The 21695-nt window shown below is 34.1% G+C and overlaps 4 protein-coding genes across 4 annotated transcripts; 1 reads left to right on the forward strand and 3 right to left on the reverse strand.

Moving 5' to 3' along the window:
- The first annotated feature begins 558 nt into the window (after positions 1–558).
- On the forward strand, positions 559–4221 carry LOC103856817 (laccase-9). The gene is made up of 6 exons (XM_009133952.3): positions 559–1118; positions 1424–1575; positions 1683–1927; positions 2441–2551; positions 2638–3606; positions 3721–4221. The coding sequence occupies exons 1-6, from the start codon at positions 1032–1034 to the stop codon at positions 3903–3905; spliced, it is 1749 nt and encodes a 582-aa protein (XP_009132200.3). The 5' UTR covers positions 559–1031; the 3' UTR covers positions 3906–4221.
- A 202-nt stretch (positions 4222–4423) lies between these two features.
- Positions 4424–9238, reverse strand: LOC103855437. The gene is made up of 3 exons (XM_009132425.2): positions 7132–9238; positions 4923–6900; positions 4424–4831 (listed from the first exon to the last, which is right to left on the reverse strand). Exons 2-3 carry the CDS (start codon positions 6891–6893, stop codon positions 4613–4615), a joined length of 2190 nt encoding a protein of 729 aa, XP_009130673.1. The 5' UTR covers positions 6894–6900; positions 7132–9238; the 3' UTR covers positions 4424–4612.
- A 292-nt stretch (positions 9239–9530) lies between these two features.
- LOC103855438 lies at positions 9531–12290 on the reverse strand. The gene is made up of 6 exons (XM_009132426.3): positions 10969–12290; positions 10489–10564; positions 10223–10371; positions 10048–10111; positions 9899–9964; positions 9531–9804 (listed from the first exon to the last, which is right to left on the reverse strand). Exons 1-5 carry the CDS (start codon positions 11095–11097, stop codon positions 9948–9950), a joined length of 435 nt encoding a protein of 144 aa, XP_009130674.1. The 5' UTR covers positions 11098–12290; the 3' UTR covers positions 9531–9804; positions 9899–9947.
- A 3841-nt stretch (positions 12291–16131) lies between these two features.
- Positions 16132–21160, reverse strand: LOC103855441 (KRR1 small subunit processome component). The gene is made up of 6 exons (XM_033287938.1): positions 17057–21160; positions 16926–16982; positions 16807–16845; positions 16625–16742; positions 16511–16552; positions 16132–16413 (listed from the first exon to the last, which is right to left on the reverse strand). Exons 1-6 carry the CDS (start codon positions 17099–17101, stop codon positions 16337–16339), a joined length of 378 nt encoding a protein of 125 aa, XP_033143829.1. The 5' UTR covers positions 17102–21160; the 3' UTR covers positions 16132–16336.
- Positions 21161–21695: the final 535 nt, after the last annotated feature.

Below are 21695 nucleotides of genomic sequence, written 5' to 3' on the forward strand. Positions count from 1 at the left end.
TTTAACTTATTAAAAGAAATTAAATTACCACATTAACCATATAATATATACTTAGTTTTTTCGTATATATTATATTTTAAATTTTAAAAAACGACTATAAGTTACTAAAACTTTTAAAAGTCTCACATTAAAAAAATTTCTTGAACAATGGTTTCAGATTTTTTATGACAAGATACAAATGATTACAAAATCACATATATATATATCGTTTAAATTAACTATATACCATATAAATACATAAATATTTTAATTTCGAATTTTTTTTTAAACAGATTTTTTTTTGATAAAAGCTTTCAACAAATATTGACAATTTTATAGTTAAATTTTAAACTTTGCATTGAATTTTTTTTAAAAAATTATAAATTACAAAAACTATTAAACATTACACAATGAATTTTTTTATTATCAGTGACTCAAAGTTTTTGCTATTAAAAAAATACAAATGATCAAAAAACAATATGAGTAGAAAAACTTATTTAATAAATGTCAGTATTAAAAATATACTATATATCTATGTTAATATCATTTAAATTTAATTATAGACCATATAAAATAAAAAAAGTGTTTGTTTAGATTAATATAACTTATTTATGTGTTCACATCAATTTGATAATATACGTAATAGTTATTAAATTTTTAATATTTATTATTTTATAATATATAAAATAATATATAATACATAAAAATCATTTATATATAATGTTCATTCCACGCAAGACGCAGATCTTAACCTAGTATAATAGCAAACAAAGCAACGCGCGGATCTTAACCTAGTATAAAGGCAAACAAAGCTGATCAGATTAGTCAATAGGACATAAAAATAAAATTTAGACATTGACAGCTAATTATGAAGAAATGTGGAATCATGTTTGAGGTTGCCATTTTCGCTTAATTAATAACTCAATATGTTCCCCAAAAAAAATTTGTTCACAACTCTTTCTCTTCTTTAAATACGCACATACGATTACGAATGTCCCACAACTTATCATTCCTTTTAGTAACGAAGACTTTTTCATATCCTTACATGAACAATGACGCTCGCAATCAAAGATTTCTTCGTCCCTCTCCTCTTCTTCTCTTCCATTGCTTCGGCAGCTACCGTCGAACATGTTTTCCAGGTATTTACTTTTAATCCACTCTCTCCTTTTGTTATTCTCTATAAGAAATAACGGGTTAAACCTTTTTTTAGAAACATTTTTGCCAGTTAGATAATTGCACATATATATCATTTCATTGTATCTACTAGCCTCTTTTTGTTTTCCCCCCCATTTAGCAAAAAGTATTACCGTTTTTTTTTGGTAAAAAAATATTACCGTATTTGCTGGATATATATATGAATATTTCCATATATAAATGTAAGAACCCAATTTTACGTGCCACTCATTAATATATAACGGAAAATATTAACGACGTCTGACAATAGGTCAAAAACGTGGTGGTGAAACCGTTGTGCAAGGAGCAAATGATACCGACTGTTAACGGAAGTCTTCCCGGTCCAACTATAAACGTTAGAGAAGGCGATACTCTCGTGGTCCATGTCATCAACAACTCAACTTACAATATAACCATCCACTGGTAACATATTGATCTCGATATTATTTCATCACAAAACAATGAGTTTTTATTTTATTGTCTGATCAGTAAGAACAATCTGTTTATGGCACACAAATATAATAATCTAGGCATGGAGTGTTCCAGCTGAAAAGTCCATGGATGGACGGTGCGAATATGATAACTCAATGTCCGATTCAACCACGTAATAACTTCACCTATCGATTTGATATCACCGGGCAGGAAGGTACTTTGTTATGGCATGCACACGTCGTTAATCTACGAGCCACACTTCATGGGGCTCTAATCATCCGTCCTAGATCAGGTCGTCCTTATCCTTTTCCTAAACCCTACAAGGAAGTTCCACTCATTTTTGGTAAGATTTTTGTTGTTGTTTTTTTTCTAATTTCCGAAAATTAAGAAGCAAAAACGGATTATTATCTTTTCAGAAAATTTTCCGTTTCTTATTCGGTCAATTAATTTTGCCTTTATAGTTTCAAAGTATAAATAAAAAGAATTAAGAATTAAAATTGTATGATGATAAATTTATTTATCACTCAACTCAGGCAATGGCCGATGAACTTTATTTTTATACTGAATTATGTAATAGCAAAATATTTGTAAGCAAATTTATTTATTTTTAATGTATTTAAACATATTTTGTATTTTTCAAACTGATTTTTGGGGGATAAAATATAAGAGAGCGTGTTGATGTTAGTAGTATGACTAGGTTGGTTTGGATTTTGTAAATAGCATATAATACTTCTTTTTACGCCAAGCCAAGATTTTCTAAGAAACAAAATCTTTGTAGTTATCAAATACTGACATATATTATTATCCTGTTACTGAAAGTGTTAATTAATTTGTTTGGGAAAAATGATTATGCAAGAACAATGGTGGGACGTAAATATTGAACTTCTCAATTTACAGCCAGCTCCTATTTGCGATGCCTACCTCATCAATGGGCTCGCTGGAGATTCATATCCTTGCTCTAAGAACAGTAATACTCATTCTTTACGTAAATCAAAAGATAAAAGAACCGCTTGCAGAAAAATTGATGGGTTTCTTTTTTATCGGCGTCGGTAGGAATGTTTAAGCTCAAGGTAGTACAAGGGAAAACATACTTGCTAAGGATTATAAACGCGGCACTCAACACTCACCTCTTCTTCAAAATAGCCGATCACAACGTGACAGTTGTCTCTGTAGATGCTGCCTATACGACACCTTACGTTAGCGATGTGATGATCTTGACGCCGGGGCAAACCGTAGACGCACTTCTCACCGCCGACCAGCCTATCGGAATGTACTATATGTCGATAAGCCCTTACATTAGTGCCAACTCGTTAGCACCGGTTCCACCTGGCCATGATATAAGAAGCTTAATCGTCTATGAGGGTGCGAAGTCGACATCATCCCCATCGATGTCGTTGCTTCCATCAGGGACAAATGCAATACCCACCGCTCATAGGTTCTCCTCGAACATCACTAGCCTCGTGGGTGGACCCTACTGGACTCCAGTGCCTTACCACGTGGACGAGAATATGTTCGTAACCATGGGGCTTGGCTTAGACCCATGCCCTCCGGAAACCACGTGTAATGGTCCGTTAGGTCAGCACATCGCAGGTTCTTTCAACAACCGTACTTTTGTGATGCCAGAAACGATTTCTCTTCAAGAAGCTTATTTCTATAATATTAGTGGAGTATACACCGATGACTTCCCCGACCAACCTCCCATGAAATTTGACTATGCTAATTTCAGCGTCCGTACAGAGTCTGACTACGAAATGATGTTTCCGGAGAGAAAGACTAGCATCAAGACACTCAAATTTAATTCTACAGTCGAGATAATTGTGCAAAACACAGGGATAATCAGCCCAGAGAGCCATCCCATGCACCTTCATGGCTTCAACTTTTATGTGTTGGGTTATGGATTTGGTAACTATGATCCCATCCGCGATGCAAGAAAGCTAAATCTAGTTAACCCGCAGATGCACAATACCGTAGGTGTACCACCAGGTGGATGGGTTGTTTTAAGATTCATAGCCAATAATCCTGGTAAAAAAACCTTTTTATTTTACCAAAAATAAAATAATAGATTCTCATATATACCAAATGTTTATATATAAATGGTTGGCTTACTTTGAAAAATTTAATGTTATATTTGTGCAGGTGCATGGATGTTCCACTGTCACATGGATGCACATTTACCGTACGGAATTATAATGGTTTTCATAGTTGAGAATGGACCAACTCCGGAAACAAGCTTGCAGCCTCCACCGTCAAATCTTCCACAATGCACTCATGATCCGACAATCTATGAGTCGCCGACCACTAACGTTGATTTGTCTTCCTAGAAGTAACTATTAATCGTAGTTACTTCTTCAGTTTTGGCATTATAACTGAGGGGTGATGTAGAGATATTTTGTCAAAAAGAACCTAAATTTGAGAGACTTGATTTAAATTTGAGAGTTGGCAACTGGAGACGATGCTTTCAAGTATTGTTGGGTACCGTCAGAGCCGGCCTTGGGAACAAGCGACAGAAGCACATGCTTGCGGCCGCCATTTTCTCAAGTATTTAACCGGCCACAATTTTGTAAAAATTGTGTGTAGGCTAGTGGTTTAGTTACACTCGATCAATATGTCAGATCATGGGTTCAGTGCTCCTTAGAAACATTATTTTTTTTCAGCCATTTTTTTTATTTGGGCTTGTAGCCTTAACAGGCCTAGGACCGGCTCTGGGTACCGTCGTCTCTTAACTGATTGATTGTAGCTTCAAATCGTACTTGGTAGCTATTGCTTTTCTGCCAAGGTAAGATAGATAATAATGAATTATATTCAAATTCTAAAAGGGAGAGAGACTGCATGCATGTAATTGATGGTAACTTTGAAATAGCGTGTATTTATATTTTATACTATATACATTCATTATATTCTGAATATATATATCGTTGTATGTGTTTTGGTTTCCTTGAGACAACACAAAAAAAAAGAGTTTCAAAGAAAGAAAGACGACCACTAGATACTCCTTCCCCCTCTCTCTGTGTCCCGGAACTTGTGGGTTTTAGACTCTACCAACGGGAGATAGAGGCGGAGCAAACGGGGATGAAGATCTTCCGGTGGTCTTTGACACCGTTTCCTCCTCAGAGGCACACGTTATAACCGTCACGCACACAAAAAACGCTTGTAAAGGAGAAAGAAACGAACCAAACACCACCCTATACATCCCTGTCTTCAGCTCTGTCATGGCCAAAACCGGAACCGAGTCTTGGTCACTTTCTTCCTGCAATGAAAACCCCGAGTACCTCTTTTCAAGAACTGTTCGATTTTGGGAAAATCTTAAGAGACTTATGTTATGTTTAATGTTTACTTACCTGATCAAACAGTTTGAAGCTCTGGTCCAACTCATGGAGGAGTGTTTTGTTGGATAGGACATGGAGTTTACATCCGACATCCCAGCCACCGCAGTCGCATAACCCTCCAGTTCTCCACCGGCTAACCAATGGTGTCGGTGCTCCTTTCACCGGGAAACTGTGAACCCCGCCTGGAATGATCACAGTGGTTTCCTCGAGGGCGTTCAAGTTTTCTTCGGCAGGTTTCTTCTTGATCACTACAGCTGCAACCTCTTTCCTCCCTTTTACTTGCTCCTCTGTTTCATCAACGAGAACTGCTTCTCTGATGATACAAGATACGTTCTTCTCTGTTATATCTGAGCTCATGGAGTTATTATTACATAACCGCATTTGGCCGATCACAGTGTAGACGAACCCGCGTTGTTGTTTCTCTTTGTGTCCATGGATTAGCCAGCTTCCGCTTCTCTTCTTTTTGACTTCATCAACAGAGTAGAATGAGCAGTACTGAACAGAATTATCTTTGAACGATGAGTCAGAGTTTTTCATCGTAGCCCCGAGAATGCTCCTCCTGCTGTTGTTGTTGAGGTTGTCATCATCCACCACAAACTGAAATAGAGGGATCCCGTTTCTGGTGGTTAGCTGAAAAAGAGCTCTGGTTCTCCTCGATGTATCCTGCTTCTTTTCATCCATGTTGGTTGGCTTTGGAATGGTAGAAGTTGATCTTTCTTCTTTTGATGGAAGAACATTTTCAGAGCCTTTAGATTTCAGTAAAGGATCAAGAAGCCTTCTTAGAGGGCTGACTCGAGATGATCCACAGTGCTTCTCCTCCGGGTTACTTGACTGAGGTGGACAAGCTGAACCATCACATCTCATAGAGTCAGACTTGATGGCATCATTTGAAGAAGAAGTCAAAGGTTGGCCACCAGCTGATGAATCCTCTTTGAAGGTGAAACTTCTGCTTAGACGACCGAAGCTAAAACTAAACCGCTTGCTTGGTGAAGTATGTCTGTTCTTTTCTTCTCCCATTTCTTGATCAAATATCCTCGAAGAAGCTGGCTTTGAATGACTTCTTAACCCACAAAAACGTTCCTTTTTACAAGAAAGATCAACACCAAGAGGCAAATCTTCAGAATCTCTCTCCAAGTCAAAAGAGAGTGGACATGAAGGAGGAGGAACTTGAGATCTCAATCCTAAAGAGCTACTGATCCCGTCTGAAAAGTGGAGAGAGCGGCTGCTAACGTCCCTTGTTACTTTCAAGTTATCATTAGAGTCTCCAAGGGTCTTCTCCTCTCCAACTAGCTTCTCAGCACATTGTTTCCCGCTTTCTCTTGCTTCTTCTTGTGCTCTCTTCTCAGACTCCTCCTTATCCCTGATCACTAAGTTTCCCTTTGGGCCTAGAGATCCATTGGAGTTCCCCATCTCTGGCAATAAAACTGAAGTAGGTCTTCTGTCCTTATAGCTGCAGGTAGCTATTTCCTGCTTATTAAAAGCATCCCTAGAAGTAGAAGCAAGCTCAGGTTCCAAAGTGGATCTAACTCGGTGAGAAGAATGTTGAAGACCCCGAGAAGCAGCTTTAACTTTACCGAGAAGAGAAGAAGCATGAACTTGGTCATCAACCTTACACCTATGATGATGATATTGATGAGAGGAGGAGGAGCCCCCATTGGGAACCGTTCCTAAAGTAGTAGAAGTAGCCGACACTTTACTCTCACGTTTGCCTGATCTTTCACCGCCTTTCCCTCGACCACCACGCTGCTTCCATTTCTCAAGACGACCCCAATCCAAGACTCCAACATTCAAAACATTACTTTCTTCATCTTCTCCTTGGAGATAACCTGGCAACTTTGACATGTATTTCACAACCTCATCATCTTTATCGTGCTCCAAACTCTCATCGACACGTTCTTCTTTTAGAGTATGGCTCCAACGTTTTGATCTTCTGACCGGAATCTCTGAGGTGTTTTGGTCTCTGAGATTGGTTCTTGTACCCATTTTGCATCTACAGACAAACACACTAGTCAAAATCATTTATTTTTCACAGTGAGTGAGTAGTAACTAACTTGTCTCAACTCAACTCTGTATTAAACTTAATTCACCAGAGATTTGGATAATTCAATTCAAACTCAAATGTTTATCGAAAGCAATCATCTTTGAAGCAAATACATTGGAAGCAGCATTCTATTTTCCCGGGAATTGAAGAGAGAGAGAGAGAGGAAAGGGAACAACATACCAAGCTTGGCACTCGAATCTATAAATCAACCCAACGTTTCACGATTTCATCATAATCAAACTCGATTTGCTTTGCTGCTCATATCCTCGGGAGGGGGGGAGAAGAACCAACCAACCAAAAAAAAAAGAAAGAAAGCAAAAGGGAACAACGTGAAGTGGAAGCAATATCAACACCACGAAGCACAATCTTCCATCCACGGAAACCGAGAAAGTTTGTGTGATCCCACGGAGACTCAACAGAGAGAGAGAGAGAGAGAGAGAGAGAGGAAGGAATCGGAAGTTGCAGAGAATCTCTCGCCGCTTTAGAGTAAGACGAAGACAGACAGAGAGAGATAGCTTCCTGTTGGGGATCGTACGGTCAAGATTTAATAACAATAAAGGAGGTAAACCGATCGTATGGTCTGTAAATTATTAGGTCGGGCCCATTAAGAGTCTTCCGTTTCTTTGTAGAGCGAAACGGGACGGACCCACTCCTAGGCTGACGTCAGACGCGTAGGTTTCTTTATCTATTATTTACCCGTTTTTTCCCCCTTTCTTTATTATTTGTCCGTTACGGCTTTACAATAAGTTTTCAATCATTTTCGCAAATAATAAAAATATATAATGTGATCACCAGCTAAAATCAATCAATTGTATGTTTTTTTATTTATTGTTGGTTCAATTATGTGACACTTTTTAAAGTTAAAACTTTTTGTTTTATTTTGCACATGTTTCCCACCACGAGCAACAGCATTACATCATTATCATATCAAACATATATTATTGTTATCATAACAAAGTGTTGTTTTGCATGAGGAGCATATTGTATTTTGATTTTTTGACTAAAGAGCAGTGATCCAATAAGATATGTTTATGTCGTCAATAAAGCAAAAAGGACTCCTACTTTCTCCTCATTTCATGATTGCATGTAAACTTAAGCTCTTACACATATTTTGACTATAAACAAACACATGAGTTATGGACCTATTTTGGTTGGCTGCAGCCTGTACGTGCTTTGTAATTATAAATTCATTAGTTGTATAATCAAAACATCAACCTACAAACATATATAATATTATCTAACATGATTTATTTACAAATATCATTCGGTTTACAATTCCGTTCCGCCTGTGTTAGAATTTCATCTAACCAACATGATTGAATTTAGTTTCAAAAAAATCTGATTGAACTATATAAAACAAAAACCCTCAATACGGTGCATGATCAGAAATGATATATACTTGAATTTTGTCTTGGAAAATCTAGAGATAATTAAAGTGATTGATATACTTTTCATTATTCCCTTTTGTAAAATCAAATCACAATCAAAAGTTTGATGATCAATATTTAGACCACGTACATAATGTCATATAATATAATAAAAGTTAAGATCACTCATCATCTTTATATGAAGGAAACAACAACAACAAAGTATTTGTATGTTTTGATCCAAAAATATTTGTGATAACTTTGCAATTAGACTAATCATGTTACATTAAGAAGCAGTAGCTTTCAAGTTTAAACAAAATTTCCAGCTATTTTTGCAGTGTTGGGTTCAGTCCTGGGTCGAGATCTACAACACTAGAGAACAAAAAAATTAGAGCAATGGACACGCCAACGAGTTCATTTTATTATTATGTATTAGCATTAATGATCCTCAAAATTCATTATACTTAATTTTTGTCATTGCTTGATTTTTTTTTCCAGGCAACAACCCATTTGGCTAGCTGCATAAGTACATGGACGCATGTCACGCATCAGTAGTGGTTTTAATGCCCTTGCTTGGCCACATCAATTGTCAATGTATATTGGATAATTATTTTGATTTGAATTGGTATCGTTCTAATTGTGTAAAATATTAGACACACACGGTTTGCTTATTTTCGGACATGGTTTGAATGTCGTATCTCATATGCTAAATATATAGTCTGCTAGTATATCAAGTACTTTGCTAAAAATTCAATCACTACGATTTGTGATATACAAATCATGCACAAAGCAAACAACATTGTTTCGTTATTTCTCTGTGGCGGTGAGTTGGATGATTACGCCAATGAATAAACCCATAATGAAATATTAGTAAGGCAGTGGATTGTAGCCCAATGAGAAGTTTTGGGCAAACGAAAGAAAAAGAAGCGTATAGTCCTTATTTGAAAATGCTTTTTTTTTTTTGTCATCTGTAGATTAATATTTAAACGGATGAACTGCAGTTTATACAAAAACTAAGCCGGCAAGGAATACACTCCTTCCAGAGCCATAAACCAATAAAGATCGCAATCTTTCCGGAGCCAGAGAAACATAATCAAACATGCACCAATTGCAATTATACATAATTGTCTCCTTCAATATTTACCTTTTTTGTCAACAAAGTTTCTATAGATTCAGTAGTTGTCTCCTCAATATTATTAAAACAAAAAAAAATTAATTAATTTATACATGCGTGGAAACTGTAAATTTATTAGAGTATTATACAAAACCATAAACGGTTTATCTATAGGTACGTTTAAGGAAAATAGAAATCCAACCGGGTAAATCACTAAACCACGACAAGAACACAAGGAACAAAACTCCCATGTTCTTTTGTAGCTGCTACCTTTCAAACTTCTTCCATACTTGTTGTAATAATAAGATGAGAAGTTACTAAAACGTACTGATCCACTCCAAGGGGACTCTAGTTTTTTGGTCCTATATGTACCTGCAAAATCCAAAAAACGAACCGAGCCATGATCAAATATTACATCTTAAAACTGGACCAGGATCGTTCGGTTGGAAACCAGGGTTTATTATACCTTGTTTTTGAAGTATAACATTGGCATAAGTAGCAAAAGAGATCTCTATTCAATAATACAGAGATCCTGTAAGTTTTCAAGAAGATTTAGTGAAGGAAACAAGAATTGAAGGGAACAAAACAAAATGATAGAAGATTGGAATATGATACCTTTCCACCAATTTCCTCTTGAAGCACTTCCTGAATCATCTTCGCCCCCCTCTTTCTTGTTCTCCTAGAAAACGAAAAGAAACCCTTCAAACTCATCAAAAGCTTCACGAGACTTAACCTATAAAGATTCAAAAGATCGAGTTTCAAGATGTTATCCAGAGACTAAATAGATTACCGTAGAGTTTGAGCTCGAATCCTGAGACTGGAAATAGACATCGGGGCCACCGTAATAGATGGAAGAACTCAGATGACAAGGTTGCACTCTCTGATCCTGATAAACTGAACCAAGGTTATCTTGTTCTTCTCTCTGTCTATTAACATCACCTGCAAAATAATAATAATATCCAAAAACCCTTTAAACACACACAAAAAGGAACAAGACTTAATTTGATCAACAAAGACTTCTCAAGGATCATCTTGTGTAGTATTAGACTAGATTACCAATCTTGGAGGATTTCTCGTTCCAGCCAGCAGTCACAGTGTCTTGTTGCATTTGCATAGATTCTCTTCCCATAACCTGAGACAAAACAAACCCATGAATTTCTAACTTGTGCTACAAGCCACGATCATGTAGACCATTCTTCTCCTTAGGTGTTCTTAATTCTTAGTTTAGGGTTGTGGGGGTCTTCAATATATTTAAAATTTCCGTTTTGAAATTAATCCATTATTTGGAAACACATATCACAATTAAATCAATCAGTTGCGATACGATCGAATCAAAATAATCTTCCTTTCGAAAACCCTAGTTTCATAAAATCTCACATCCGTTACCAACAAAACTCGAAATCTCCAACGATTAATCGAAATATAAACAGAAAGATAAGATTAATATGAAAAAAAATTCCAAAGATCAAACAACAACAAATTAAATTCCTAAAAAAAATATTTATAAAATCAAAGCTTTTGGAGAAGGAGATTCACCTTAGAAGGAGGAGCGAAAATCGATCTGAAAGTACCAGAAGAGGAAGAAGGCAAAGGATTTACTTTGGAACCGAAAAGCTCAGAGGTTAACGAGGAAGAAGAGGAAGCCTTTTTCGTTCTTCCGTCCATTGTCTCTCCAAAACCACTTCTAACCTAAACCCAGGAATCCGTATACTATACGTACTCCGTATATATGGAGAGGGTTATCAAATACGTGGGTACGTATCAGTTTATACGATTATGCATACGGAAGAGGAAGAGGAAGAGGAGAGGAGAAGGGAGAACCAAAACGGTGGATCGCCCTCAGATTTTATAGATGATAATCGAATTAATTGCTAATGACATTTAAACATTTATGGTTGATTGATACCATTATTATTATTTTGGTAATAAAAATGAGGGGAAATGATTGATACCATTATTATTAATTAATCATTTAAAATAAGAACATAGCAATTTTAAAATTATGTCGCTGATAAAAATAATATAGCAACAAATATTGCTATTTTATGATCGATACATTTTGTACCTTTATCTCTGATCAATCAACCTGTAGCTGTTCACCAGTAATGTATATTATTTCTATAACTAAAATCTTCTACAGCTATATTTGTTGATAAAAAAGTTTCAATACGTAATAAATTACAAAGTAAGTGGAATCTATGCAGGCGTTTACGTACACACAACTCTCACTTGAGGTGTCTGATAAAACGATCGACACGTGATGATCAAATAGAAGGTGGCGAACCAAACTGTATTTGAGGTTGGTAGTTGCCACCACATTGCTGCGACAACGAGTAATATCCAAAATGGATAGCTAACGAACACCTGAAAGGATGAGTGAACGGTCCGTTGGATTTATATCACTTTCACGTGACAGTTAGTGAAGAAACAAGATCCATCCATATAGTCAAAGAAAAAAAAACACATTACCTTATCTCTCTTATATTGTCGGCAACAACATTGAACTTGAAAATTTCTGAGGACATCGGTATCAGCGAACTGGAGGAGTGCGATTCCCTATTTCACTATTTTGATTTTTTTTCTGTTTGATTTAAAAAAATAATAATAATAATAGTTGAACTAATCGTGGACCGCCACGTGTCGTGGAGTCCACAAAACAGTGATGAACCCGTATCACTACAGAGAATTCAGGCAGCCTGGGTTTACAAAAAGTGGATTATTATAATAATTTTTTTCTGGGAATTATGTGAACTTGAGCAATAATTCCTTAACTAGGTTAGGATCCGCGCCTTGCGCGGAATGAACATTATATATATAAATTATTTATATATTATATGTTTATAACATATTATGAAATAATAAATATATATTGAATAAATTAAAAAGTCATTATCTACTACTTATGTAATTAAATTGGTGCGAACATATAAATAAATTTTATAAATCGAAAAAATATTTTTTCTATTTGATATGATATATAATTAAATTTAAATGATAGTAACATATATTAGGTATATTTTAATATTACTATTTATTAGATGATGCTTTTTGCTCATTTTTTTTATCATTTGTATCTGTTATAGCAAAAAGTCTAAATTAGTGATATCAAAATTTTCACTGTTGGATTAATGGTTTAAGTAATTTATAATATTTTAAAAAATTAAGTTGTCAATATTTTTTCAAATTTTTTATCAAACAAATGTTCAAAGTAAATTTTAAAATTAAGATATTTATGTATTTTTATATGGCATATAGTTTAATTTAAAATGATACATATATTTGTATATCTTTTATTTTTGATACTTATTAAATGAGACTTTCAACTTATATTAGTTTTTAATTATTTGTATCATGTCATAACAAAAGTTTTAAATCATATATCAAAAAATTTGAATGTGAAACTGTTAACAGTTTTAATAATTTTTACTCGTTTTTAAGAATTCAAAATATAATATATAAATAACTTTTTTAATTTTTATTATATGGTTACTATGATTGTTTAATTATTTTAATAGCTTATAATTAAATAAATATAATTATAATACACACTTATTTTTATCAAATATTTATTATTCAAAATTATTAATCCCTTTCTTATTAAAGGAGGAGCATTGATAGAAATAAACTTTGGTCTCATGTGTTTATTACATGAGTGTCATTTCTTAGGTATCATCACCACATGCACTCTCACTTACTTTTAAAAAAAACCCTTTATGAACTAGAAAAAATACAAACAAATGCCACTGGTCATTACATTATACTATATGATTTCAGATTACATTTACGTTTGATTACATTTCGAATTCAAAAAAAAAAGGGGATCTAAATAAGGCAACATATTAACTCCTTCCTAAGAGAGACTTTATGGTATGTTCGAAAATTTATAAGTGTTTCATTTAGATAAGGCAACAAAATAAGTGTCTCATCTAAAGTCATGTACGCTTTAGTACAATTTTCATAATTTTAAACTTGGTACAACTAAGTTCTTTAACCTGTATCAGTACTTGGTACATCTAAAGTTCATATCAAAAATCATAAAACTAATCTTGCAATAAGCAAACTATGTTAGACACAAAACTAATATAGAATCGTTTATCATAATGTTCATATCATAATCTATACGAATGTTCATATCAAATCGTTTTATAATATTTTCGATTCAATTCATCACTTAATGCTTCAAAAATATTAACATAGCACCGGCCACAATTCAATTTTGGAAACACCATTGAATTGTGTACGTAATCAAGGAAACAAAATTCAAAGAATTGAAAAACTTACCTTAATCGATAGGGGAATATTTCTGAAATATTTTTTGCGTGACCATCACTGATTTTCCTCACCTATTTCACGTCCAGGCATCACGCAATTTATAAACCAGGCAACTGGTATATACGGTATTAATTTCCCATCATTTTAATAATGTTTTTAAATTCTCTAGATGATCTCTTTGCTATTGCTCATAATAGGATTGCAAACGAAGATTTCTGAAGGCATTATTGACAGCAGTTATTATGTCTCTATTTTTAATTTTTTTTTGTTTTTTTATACATTGTTCCTTTTATATTTTATTAGACTATTGCTTATGTTTCATTTAATATTATATTTATAATTTATCCGCATGCAAACAAATATATAATTTAATTTTAATGGCCATCGCATATAAATTTATATTGACATACTAAAATTCTTAGCTATAATCCGTACTTTCCTACATATATTTTTCTTACTATGACTTTAACTTTTATTATGTCTACATATTAAAAGTTATAATACTTTAATAATCTCCTCGCTCCGCGTAGAGCGCGGGTAATCACCTAGTTGTCATATATACTTTAGGCACATTAGACAATTCCGTAATCTTATTTTAGAAAATAATGAAGCACATTAATAATATATTTATTGCAGTTTAATAAGAAGCTTATTATATATTTAGATGGACAACCTATTTCTCTAAGAATTATAAGAATTATTCTACTGATGACATGTGACTAAAAAAATGTTGTAATGTTTCTCAAATAGTATATAGGAGATGAGAGTGCTCTAATATGGAATAGTATATCTGACCTCAATAAACGAGACGTTTCATTAAATGCGAAACACTTTTTTTCTTTTGCAGCTTCAATATTTTTGCTTTGATATTAACGTTTGGAGATGAGAAAGAACGTAGTTCGAAAATCCCTTTTCCTTTTAAGGCTTCGAAAATCTATTTTCCCTTTCCATCAAATTCAGGTTCTTTCTCCAAAGAAAATGCATCAGTATCAAGTTCCAACGGGGTTTCGTGGTTGATGCTCATGTGAGAGTAAAAATAATAATAATACACGACACGACTGAAACGATGAAATTAAGCTGATAGAATTAGCTAAACGTGGTTTGTGATTATTGTTTAGATTTAAAATAAAGGAGTTTGGGGATAAGCTATTTAATAAATTGAAAATTCGGGCTAAATTGCTCAACCAAACATGGAATAATGTAATAAATCATGGGAAAAGTAACTAAAATCCCGTATAGAAATTGATCATATTTTATTTTATAACTTAGAACAGATATTTGTGAATTTTAGTTTATAATTACGATGATGCAGATATTCAATAAAAACAAACGAACATATTTATTTAGGAACTTGTTTCATACATGCGGAAGATACGTCGGGCGAACTGCTAACGATGACACGTTCTTTAATTCTCTTCTCGAGATTCTAGAAAGAAGAATCTTTCTTGACTCCGAATTCGCAATGTTGCTCAATTACAAACTAGAAACAAGTTTTTTCTTTCACTCCACCTATAGTCCTGTGCACGTCCGGGTAGCAAGCAAATGATAAAAGAAAACATTAATAATTTAATTAATACATTTGTAATTCTTGCTAGATTCTAAATTTAAAAATAAGTCCATAGAAAAAGTGGCATATGCGGAATCAAATGGGCTCTTGCATTGGGCCTGATGGCTCAAAACGTAAAATTTACTTGCTTTTAATTTTGAGAAAGAAAGATGCACCACTGGTGCTATTGCTCTCTTATAATCTTATACATCTGAATCTTTATTAATTTTTAATCGAGCATAATCTACTCTTCCTAGACTTGAGCTGGAACTCTTTGATTCATTCAAAATGTATTGTAAATTCGAGTCTTAGTGTTGTAAAATAGTATATTATCGAAGTTATAATCAATTTGCGAAGTGAAAAAGGAAAAGGAAAGTGTGGGAGATAGCGTAATACAGAATATAGCGCCCAGGAGTCACGCAACCTAACAGGTGACGCCATCACAGTGATTCTGTGTACTACTACCCCCTTGGGCCCCATTCTGTAATCCTCTTTGAAAAACAATATACTAATCCCTTTTATTTTCTCGGGAAAAGATTAAAAAATAAAATACCATCTTATTATATTAAGGAAAAAATATGACATTGTTTAACTACTTCTATGTAATTAAGTTGTACAAGTTGATATAATTGCTTGCACATTTTAAAAGTTTAAGTAACATCGGAAACAACAGCACCTGATTATTGATAAACCTAATCGTTGAACCAATGGGGCCTAAAGTTATTAATGCTGGGCCTATTTGTTGACCCATCAGAAAGATAGAATCAATCAAATAAAACATACGATGTAATTTGCACGTCACAAGTGATTGTAGATATCGAAAGCAATGTTCGTAAATAAAAGAGTAAAACGGATTGGGAGTTGCAATGTTTTGTGTACGCTTTTTGGTAAACAAAATTATAAAAGATATATAGTGAATAAAATAGCAGTAAATATCGAGTCGATAAAGAAACATAGATTAAGTTGGCAAGTCGATAAAGAAAAATACATACTAGATTAAGTTGGCGTAAATTAAACAAAGCAGCAGGATCAGAGACACAGTGGATTTGAGCACAGAGTGATTAAACCCCAGTATGCTTCCATCTCTTAAAACCTATCATACAAAGGAAGCATATCTTCCCAAGAAGTGTTAGCGCTTGGTAAGTACCAAGGAGAGTCTGTAACTGTAAGGACAAGGAAGGGGGAAGAAAAAGATTAAAAAAAAACAAAGCCACATTTGCAAAAAAGAAAGAAAGAGAGAGAGAGAGAGAGGACAATTACATGGATCCTTCTCTTTAGTAAACCTATTCGGGCCACATTTTCCTGTAAAGACAAACGAAAACATTCAAAGAGGTATGAGCAAAACATTTTCCAAAAAAAAAAAAAAAAAAGAACCTGCATCCATAGTTTTCAAGACATCCGAAGGACGCATTCCATTAAGGAAGCAATGTTCAACAATTATCCTGAGTCTTCTGAGAGCTCTGAAAGAACCCATTGCGGCAACAGTGTTGCCCTGTAGAGAAACGAAAACGTCAGGTAGAGAAACATTTGCAAAATGGTGGAACCAAGACAATTACCTGAAGCCGAATGAAACAGTTGGTTGATGTTTCCAGCGTCTGCAAGCAGACCAAAACAAATCAAGACGCAGGAACAAACAAACACTAGACTAGTGACATCATTGATTAAGGACACACACCTTCAAGGAAGAAGACTTATGACCCAAAAACAGAATCCTTGTTATTAGAAATTTCTCCTGCAAAGATTAAAAAAAAGAAAATTCTTTATAAAATGTTGCACATATCATTAGCATGTGACTGGAAAATATACCTTTGATGGAGCCAAACGTCCGATGTTGATGATATCATAACTCATGTCGACATGTCGTCTTCCAGAATCTTGAGTGCCTGACGAGCAGGGACACTTCTAGACAGAAGCCTAAGCAAGTCTCTAGCTTTGACGATGATGTACGGATCTCTCGTCTTCTTGGTCGTTGAAACAGTCATATAACGTTCAACCAGGTTGAGCTCGCAGGAGACGCCGTGTTCCTTGAGAGCGGACTTGACTCTGGGCCAACACTTGAGAAGATGCTTCTCTCTGCGTTGAGGATACACTCTGGAGAAGGAGCTGACTTCGAGCATACCAGTCGGGTTCCATGTCGGATCGAACTTTTTCTCCACTGCCCAACGCTCCAAACAACGCTCCATGTCTGGGTCAACGTCCCATGGCTTCGGCTTGTTGTGTTTACCTAGACTCTTAAGCTCCTCCATTGACGATATCAGTATAGAGGGGATGAGACCCGGCCGCCGAAAAGCTCTTTTATCCTTCCTACCTAGGGTTTCCTCGTGTCCTAATACTTTGATGGATGATTAAATCTCAAGTGAAAAAAGTGTAATCCTTTATTAACTAAATCACAACTCACATGACCAATTAAAATTTGCCACATGACTTGTGCTTCCAAATGAATTAAAAGCATCATTAATACAATTTATTTTCAAACTGAATTTGTATCCTAAGTTTCTAAATTGTTTCTTTCTAAAAGCCACGACTCCACCTCTTTCATATAAACCTTTTTGTTTAAATTATAAATTAAATGAGCTTTGAAATCAGTTCAACCATTTTCTTGACGAGTTTTATTGAAACATTTCTTCTATAATTTCCAGTCTCTCAGCGAAGCAAAATAACTAATCCCTTCATCTCTCCAAAATTTTCAGTTTTGATTTTCATTGCCTGGATTAATACTTCAAAATTTATTATCAACACATTTTTAGATTGATACAGCGGAATAGTCATCTTCCAACATTTAGGGAAATGATACTGGTACAATGATTTTGGAGAAATTAGTTGACCCTTAAAGATTTTGTTGCAGGGCTTCCAACATTTATAGGTATTCATGGGTGCGTAAGAAGATCATTCAAAATCAAAGTAAAAAAATATAGCATAGAATATTTGTATTGTACAGTTTTGAAATTATTTTGATTTACTGCAGACATGTACGAAAAAACAAAGCTGATGCTGATTTCGAAGAGGCATCAACGAATGGAATAGGAAGGTAAATGCAAAACGTTTCCACCATTTAGAATTTCATGTGAAAATCTTCTATCTACTTTATAGATCTTATATAAAAAACCAGGGCCTTAAATATTTAATGCTTTAAATTATCGTTTGACCATTTATGGTTGTAAAAGTGTCTTAGCCAAGATATGTCTAATTCAAAAATAAATTTTAGGCTTTTCCGTAATTAATTTTGAAAATTTTCATGTTTTTACTGATCAGTTTTAAAAAAACTATCTAAAAACATTAAAAATATGTTACCAAAAACCAATAGTTTTCTTGAAAGCCTGAAATAATAATTGAAGAAAACATCTTTCTTTTTTATATTTCAATAAAAGGGCCAAAGTTGGATTTTTTTTTGTAACTTATAAAGTTGGTTTTTCCATGTGCCAAAATATGGTATTAATACCATGAAATATAGTTTCTATTTTAAGTCGTGTAATATTGTAAGGAGCAGTAGTCTATATTTGTATACTTATTTTCCAATTAATTACAGTTTTTTGGGTAATTTACTGATAAGCAAATTAAGGGCAGATAAATTTTTTTTAAACACTTTTTTTTAAACACATTAAGGGCAGATAATTATAATTCTATTATTATTATACCACGTGGGAGAAAATGAATATATTATTAAGACCAGTTTTTTTTTTAAATGAATATATTATTTTCTGAAGAGTACGGAGTTCTCTGTAGAACGAGAAACGCCGTTACATCAACTGACAGCAAACTCGGTGGATTCTCGCTAAGCAAAAGATTTGTGCAGAAAAATTCAAACATAATAACGTTGATTCTCATTTTCTTTTATTTATAGAAACTAACCTAAACGACGTTAGCATGACGACGTCACCTGAGAATCCCGATGGACATCTTCAGGACTTGAGTACTTTGCAGTTTGCAGACTTGCAATTGTAAAGTGACTTCAATTAACATCTACAGTCCAACTAGATTTTGTAGTCTCTATGGATTCACATAGAAAAAAAACCCCCCCTCTATAAATGTTAATCCATGTCATGACGATTGTATCACAGTTACAACATTATCCCTCTATCCACATGGGCCACATCCATATTGCCATTAGAATAAATATAGTTTATAAGTAATTTCGTGTAACTAAATAAATTTCAGTATCATTGCTAAGAATTCCGAATAGAAGTACAATTGAATTATTGAAGTATGAGTCCTTATCTCAGGCACTCGAGTTCGAGTTCTTTGTTACCATAGGGTGGATGAAAGTACGTCAGCAGGTCCCGCTTAAATATATATACAATATTTTGTCCAAAGGATTTTTTTTTTGAACAAATCCAAAGGATTATTTAAGTTAAGTTTTAATAGTTTTTGCTGTTGGGATGTTATTTAATTAAGACCAACCAGACCATTAATATTTTGTACGTTGTTATTATTATTATTATTTTATTTTTTTAAAACTATTTTGTACATTATTACTGTTTGAGCATTTTTACCTTCCATACAAAAGGTTTAAATGTTTATACATTGCTAGGTAGATATGCTACAATTAGGCTTGCAAAGCACCCAACGTATTTACGGAGAGACTTTTTGTGGAGAGAGATTATTTACAGAATTGTATTAAGTAAAATGTAGGTATTTTTTAAGTCAAACAATCATGAAAAAAAGAACATTGCTTGGCGATCTTCATATGTGCTAATTGCCAAATCCGTGATGTAATGCGAGAAAGCGAAAACAAGAAGAGAGTAACTAATAATTACGTGCACTTTAATTTACTGTAATACTTTATTGGAGTGCTTTGGTTCTTTTCTTAATTTTGTGGTCCATCTTAGCCAAAAGAGGAAATACTTTCATGTATAGATAATTGTAACATAACACACATTTGCTTAATGTTTTTTTTTGAACATTCAATTGCTTAATGTTCGAACTCACAGTTTATCATTCAGTTTCATTATTATCCCACGCAGACGAAAAATCCTGTAATGATTGTTTCAAACATGATTATTACAATACATTCGAATTTACTTTCCCGTTTTCTTTATCATTTTCTGGCGGATCTTAGAATATAGCTGTTGCAAAGTTATTCGTTACGGTGTTGAACTTATTATATACACTAGGTTTTAAACTCGTATAGTTTACTTAAAACACGTCTATAATACTTTTAAGCGAAAAATTATCCTCCATAGTTGTCATCATTATATTTTTAGAGATTACATATTTTTGTCAACAAATACGAATAATATAGGTCATAGTAATGTACGAAATGTGAAATATGATGTCTGCAACAAAACACAACTTTCCACCCATAAGGAACATTTTTTTCTTAGCTGCAACGCATGGCTTATCGGGCTATTCATCTGCGCAATTTGCTAAAAATAAAGGTCGTTGCGATTGCTCTCTAACTATATAGAATTAAAAAAAAAAACTGTATACAGAAATATTAATGTAACTGAATTGCTCAAATTTTATCAACCTTTGCGGGATAACCATCCACGCGTACTATAACCATAATCGCATGATCAGAATTTATGGTGTAAGAAGTAATTTATTCCAGCAAATAAAATAAGAACACGACAAAAAGAAGACATAAAAAGTACAATAGAAATGTCAGTAAGTACTGTATGTGAAAGACTGAGACACAGCACAGTTTGTACAAATAACCTGTTCGACTGTCACCGCTTATAGCCGGTTACCTTCTCTCGATTTCCCGTATAGCCTCTCCCACCAAACCCGGAACTTTTCACTTTTCAGTTTATAAATTAAATCATTTATACAAATCTTTGAACAGCATTACCTTACCTCATTTGCCTAAGACCATCTTCAATCACACTCTATAATTTCCTCTATATTTCACTCTAAAATAGAGTAACTCTATTATAGAGTTGAATTTGCTCCAATGGTTCACTCTATAATAGAGTTACTCTATAATAGAGTGAAATATAGAGTATTTTTGTTTTTTCACTCTATATTTGGAGTAAAAAAATAGGATTACTCTATATTTCACTCTATTATAGAGTAACTCTATTATAGAGTGAACCATTGGAGCAAATTTAACTCTATAATAGAGTTACTCTATTTTAGTGTAAATTATAGAGGAAAAAATAGAGTGCCTTTGGAGATGCTCTAATGAAAATCCGCACAATTACCAAACCCAATGTTTATGAGTGTACATCGCTTGAATACCTGTTATATTTTTTTCTTTTCTAGTTGTAACATATTTTTAAATTTGAAGAAGTAAATAGGTTCAATGGGTCAGTGCCGAAGCTCACCTTCACGACCGCCTTCCTACAAGATCAAGACTCGTAGCATGGGGACTACCTATCTCTGCCAACTTCCCCTTCTGCTCCAGAGACACGTAGACTAGGGATCACATCTTCCTCTCTTGCGAGTACAGCTTTGACGTCTGGCGTGAGGTGCTGATTCGATGTAACCCGCCTCCCCTCTATTTCAT

The sequence above is a fragment of the Brassica rapa genome, chromosome A03 (assembly GCF_000309985.2).
Source record: "Brassica rapa cultivar Chiifu-401-42 chromosome A03, CAAS_Brap_v3.01, whole genome shotgun sequence".
NCBI lineage: Eukaryota > Viridiplantae > Streptophyta > Magnoliopsida > Brassicales > Brassicaceae > Brassica > Brassica rapa.